The 6,124-nt window shown below is 35.8% G+C and overlaps 1 protein-coding gene across 1 annotated transcript; it reads right to left on the reverse strand.

Moving 5' to 3' along the window:
• Positions 1–338: 338 nt before the first annotated feature.
• On the reverse strand, positions 339–1,274 carry LOC110338300 (vomeronasal type-1 receptor 4-like). Its single transcript, XM_021221613.1, has one exon. It carries the CDS (start codon positions 1,272–1,274, stop codon positions 339–341), a length of 936 nt encoding a protein of 311 aa, XP_021077272.1.
• Between the last annotated feature and the right edge of the window lie 4,850 nt (positions 1,275–6,124).

A 6,124-nucleotide genomic window follows, 5' to 3' on the forward strand; every position in this document is an offset into this window, starting at 1 on the left:
AATGTCTAAACTCTTCTCTTAGCCTTGAAAAACTACTTGGGTTGGGAATTTAGCTCAAGGCTCTGGGTTTGGTCTTCAGCTCTGAAAAAAAAAAGGAGAGAGAGAGAGAGAGAGAGAGAGAGAGAGAGAGAGAGAGAGACTACATAAGTTTTTTGCCAAAGGAGCTATATGTATTGAGTAAAGGGCAACTCTTTCATTCCTGTTTGCTCTGTACAATATGAAGCCTAAATAATTATTAAAGTTCACCTAAGAAAGAAAATGGCTTTTACTATAAGGTTTTATATTGATCCTTAAAAATAAATGACTAAATTCATATAATTTACACAAATACGATAAAGTTAAGGTCTTCCTGTATTTCTTATGCAGGATAAGCTGAATCTGGGCAAAGCAGTGCCATGGCTCACAATAAAGGGGCCCAAAGTAGGAAAACACAGATGAATGATGACTGTGATATTTACCAGCCACCAACCAGCACCACAAAAAAGAGCAACACAAGTGTGTAAGATGGAGGAGAGAGAATAAAAGCCAATAAAGACTGACACTAGCACCAGAATGCTCTTAGTGGCTCTTGATTCATGGGATGTTCTGTTGGAAACATAAGTGCAGTGGATATGTTGAACACGCTGCTTGTGCCTATACAAAATAACCACCATTAAGCTCCCAGACCAGACAATAAGGATAGCAAAAAAGACTTCAGGGAATACAAAAACTGTTGTAACCATTGAGCCTGTAAATTCATCATGACCTAAACTAAAGCAGTATTTTGAAGTTCTTATATGTGTTACATTATTGCTGTTGCACTTAATATATGCATACATTGGTGGAATCATATTTAACCCCAAAAACAGGACCCAGCAAAGGAAAATAGAAAGGCTGATGTACTTTGAAACTTTTACTTTAAGACCACTAAGGCATGAGTCACTGGGACTGATGGTGATGGCCTGGAAGACACTCAAGAGACAGATGGTACCAATGGAAACACTTCGGCCAACTCTTTCAGTATACATAGGAAATTTGCAAACAAATACATTGAAGAACAGTTCCTTCCCAAAAGTTTCCATTGTCTGTAGCACAATTCTAGAGAAAATGATGAAGAAGTTGGCTATGAACATGTTCATGAAAATGAAATCAACTGGTTTTAATGTGTGTTTATTATAATGAAGCATTAAGTAGTAAGATAGAAGACAGAAATTTTTCAGAATTCCCATTGAACATTGAAGGATGAGTATTACAAATATTGCCAGATTTTTGGAATCCATCCTGTCATTAACCATAATTGCATTTTAATGACATAAAATCACTTCTCTGATCAAAATGATGTTTTAGCATTAGGCAGTGGATGATGGTTGAGGACGAAACGTTTTGAGCTGCAGCTTGTGAAGTCAGTGGAGACAATATAACAAAATCCTGTTTGAAATGCAATTGCTCATCACTAATAGCTTGCAGTGAGACTATTGCCATCATCAAGCATATATATTGAAAGAGAGAATTCCAAATACTTTTTAAGAAATTTAATTATTAAATAGAAAGACATGTGACTCTGGGAGAAACAACGATGATTTGGTATTAGTGATAAGAACTCTCACATCTACATTACAAGATAAATTATTATTTATAATTTGTATTGGATAAAATGATAGATTTGTCAGTATTTTTAGTTTAAAAATATCCCATTAATTTCTTTATCTGAACTCTAAATATTTGACATCTATACATCTTGCACAAAATTATTATCTGGTTATTAAACAAATACACATGTACAAAAAGGAAAAAAAAAGAATGAGTGAATCAAATGACAAAATTGAAAGTGTTCTATAGACCTGAACAAAGAGTTTACAAGAGTAGAAATAAAATTTACTAAGAAATACCTCAAACACAGTCCATTATTCTTAGCAATTATAGAAACACAAAGTAAAACAACTGAGATTTCATCTCATCCCAGTCAGAAAGAATAAAGGAGCAATAAATCTATCACCAAACACCATTCAGGATGAGGGAAAACAACCCTCATTCACCACTGATAAGAGTGCAAAACGACCCAACCACTCTGGAAACCACCATGGAGAATTATCCAAAGGGGAAAAAAATGAGTCTGTCATATAATCCAGGTATATTGCTTGTTTGCATATGTCCAATGGTGTTTATTCATGTCCTAAATTACAGATACTTGCTCTAGTCACAAAAACAAACATTACTGAGTTTTCTGTCAGATTGTGTTTCCTAATAATATCTAAACTCCAGAAAAGGACGGCTCTGTTCGTGAACAAACTGGTCAGATCTCATGCCTTAAAATCCTGACTTACCTCTTTTCCAAAACTGATGATGTTAACATTCACTTTTTCTTTCTTGGGGCATTTACCTTGTTTCTCCAGCTATGAAGAAAGGTAGGAAAATCAAAGAATTGATCGTATGTAAGGAGGATTGAATTTGCCTTATTGAAGCATACAGAAATTCATAAAATCTCACCAATAGTCTTTCCAAATGTGAGCTGAACAAGGATACCACCACCAGACATGCCAAAGTGAATTCAATGAGCCAATATGTCCTAAACCTACACAAAAAGAGTTCTAGATAACTAAGGAAAGTTGGGAACAAGAGAGTTACTTCCCTGAGGAAGACCACAACGATTAGTTGTCCAGTAGTAAAAGGTTAGCCCTAAAACACTCACACAAGTAATATTATACGGAATGGGAAAATCATGTTTAGAAAGAAATCTTTATATATATATATAAAGATTTGGGAGTATTTGGAGGGAGGAAAAAGGGAAGGAAAAATGTTATAATTATATTATAACCTCAAAAACAAAATGGGAAAAATGGAAAAACACATTTAATGTGGATTAAAGAAAGCAAGAATGTCCTCTGTTTTTATTGAATCCACTATCTGGAATTGTCATGCAGCGGCAGAAATGTTAAGTAAAAGTGGTGGAAAATATTAGTTCTTGCTAAAGATTGGGATATGCAAGCATCTCACAAGAACATAAAGTTAATCAAAATGCTGAAAAGATTTTAGAATATTAGAATCTATGAGAAATTATAATGGGTATAAATCTGTACTGTTTAGACTATTTCTAAAATAACAAGTTTCATAATACATGTATTAGTAATATCTTTACCCAAAGATCTCACTCCATTTCTTAGTCTGCTTGTTTCACAGTAGGTGGGTTTTACTTTTAAAATTTCATGATCTGAGCATATATGAAACCTATATGTCTCTTTGCTGTAAAACCACTTATCACATATACAGAAGGTATATTCTAGGTAAGGTTTCTTCAATGTGAGTGAAGTGCTGCTTGTATTTTTACAAAACAAGAGTCACCAGATCATGATCCAAACAAGAAACACTCATGAATATTAACAAAGAGCATATTGTGAGCTCATTGTAATGGTCATGCAACACTAATAATGGCTCTTTCTTGTACATTATTATATAGTATAGTAATGACAAAAATCATAAAAAAGAAATGCAGACCATATAAAGCCTTAAGGAAACAGTGGAAATGACAGGATTTTGAGGTTTATATGTTGTACTTACTTTTATTTAGTCTCTGGCTTGTGTAGAAGACTGGCATACTCACAGATAGATAAAGCTTTTAAATTTCCCATGTCATATTTGTAAGAATATAAATATTCACTGAAAAATATATGTTTCAACTTAAAAGTTTCTTAGACCTTGAGGATACTTCAAAATCACATGAGCATGTGTTCACTTCAGCAAGACTTATACAAAAGTTGAAGTAATACAAATATTAGTATGGGTACTGCAAGTGATGTTATACAAATCATAATGAGTTTCATTTGTTTTCTTCATTTGGAGATAGATTATAGTCCACATAAGTGACTACTTGCATCCCTCTAGAAAACTCCTAAACATTTTCACTAAAGAAACTGGGTACAAAATTAACTCACAAAATTAAGTAGCATTAATATATACAGGCATCAAATAGACTGGGGAAAAGTTAGTGAAAGAATATTTTCATAATACTCTCAACAAAAAGAAAATGTGGGAAGCATATATGATTAAAAAGTGCAAGTCTTTAAAGACAAAATCTGTAAGTCTTTAAAGACAGAAATTTAAGATCAGAAGGTGGAAAGTCCTTCATGCTCATGGATGGAATGGATTGGAATTAAATATATCCATCATACTGAAGGTTGATGGAGTGCCCTGTGTGAGGGGTATCTGTATATTCAACTGTTGATTGCTAGTCATGCAGAGAGATGGGAACTGGCTAGATTTTTTTTTTATTCTTATGGCCCATTGCCTGTCTCAGTATTTTGTAATCATCTCTTTCCCGTGTTGACCGGCTTACTAAATATTTGATACCTAGGCAATAAAAGGAAGGTGGGTCTCCAGGCTGAAAGAGCATCCTTGGGAGAAGAATCAGATGCAGGAAGATTCACCAGGTAGTCAGAAATAATAAGATTAATAGAGGGGTAAAGAGGAACACTCCTCCATTGTTGGTGGGATTGCAAGCTGGTATAACCACTGTGGAAATCAGTCTTTCAGTTTCTCAGAAAAGTGGACATACTACCGGAGGACCCAAATATAGAACTCCTGGACATATATATACTCAAAAGATACTCTAGCCTATAACAAGGACACATTCTCCACTATGTTCATAGCAGCCTAATTTATAATAGCCAGAAGCTGGAAACAACCAAAATGTCCCTCAACAAAGGAATGGATACAGAAAATGTGGTATATTTACACAATGGAGTACTATTCAGCTATTAAGAACAATAACTCCATGAAATTCACAGACAAATGGATGGAACTAGCAAATATCATCTTGAGTGATCACAAAAGAACACACATGGTATGTACTCACTTATAAGTGGATATTAGGCAAAAAGCTCAGAATACCCATAATACAACTCACAGACCATATGAAGCTCAAGAAGAAGGAAAACCAAAGTGTAGATGCTTCAGTCCTCCTTAGAAGGGGCAACAAAATACTCACAAAAGGTAAAGGGTGGGTGGGACTTGGAAGGAAGAGAGGAGAGGGAGAGGAAAAAAGGGAGGCAGGAACAGGTATGGGTGGAGATGGGGATGATATGCAGAGGGTTAGGAAATTGATCAGAGGTGTATAACAATCAGGCATAGGGAATTGGGGTAACCACCAAAAAGTACCAGATGCCAGGAAAGGTTCCCAGGAGCCAATGGGATAAGATTAGCTAAAATGCCCAACAAAGTGGAGGGACCATTTCCATCTGGGTTGTTTCCAGCTTCTGGCTATTATAAATTAGGCTGCTATGAACATAGTGGAGAATGTGTCCTTGTTATAGGCTAGAGTATCTTTTAGGTATGTGTACAGGAGTTCTATATCTCCTCAGGTAGTATGTCCAATTTTCTGAGAACCTGTAGAGACCATATCCAGAGGTTAGGCAAGGCCCCCAGTTCTGGGATGAGGCCACCCACTCATCTTCAAATTTTAACCAAGATTTGCTTCTGCCTAAAGCAAATATGGAGACAAAGTATGGAGCAGAGACTGAAAGAAAGGCCACCTGGGATCCATCCCATATACAGACACCAAACCGAAACACTATTGCAAATACCAAGAAGTGCTTGCTAACATGATCCCGATACAGCTGTCTCCAGAGAGGCTCTGCCAGAGCATGACAAATACACATGCAGATGCTGGTAGCCAACAATTGGACTGAGCACAGGAATCCCAGTGGAGCAGTTTGGGAAAGTACTGAAGGAGCTTAAGGTGTTTGTAGTCCCATAGGAAGAACAAGAGTATCAACCAATCAGACACCCCAGAGCTCCCACAGACTATGGGAGTAAGCAGCTAATATCTGATTTGACTGAAGGCCCATTCCGCAAGATAGAACAATTAGCTGACATTTGATTAACCAAGAAATAGAGTTTATATAGGCCAGGGACCTTTAATAAAACCAAATATTTATTTTTTCAAAACAACAACAAAAAGAATGAAATATGTATCAAACAATTGGGTCCTAATGACATTCAGTTATAATCCAAGACCAATGTCATTTTCAGTTAACATCAGACAATTTCTTCCTAAAACATTTGAGAACAAATTCAGAGACTCAAAGCCAGAGATTATGCACAGAATGACACACTTTAAAATATTCATCCATTAAGGGAATGTCTCCCTCAA

This window comes from Mus pahari, chromosome 21 (genome assembly GCF_900095145.1).
Source record: "Mus pahari chromosome 21, PAHARI_EIJ_v1.1, whole genome shotgun sequence".
Classification (NCBI taxonomy): domain Eukaryota; kingdom Metazoa; phylum Chordata; class Mammalia; order Rodentia; family Muridae; genus Mus; species Mus pahari.

Bases quoted from the DNA above. Each gene is read 5' to 3' on its own strand.
- LOC110338300 (XM_021221613.1), bottom strand. From the start codon at position 1,274: ATGGTTAATGACAGGATGGATTCCAAAAATCTGGCAATATTTGTAATA.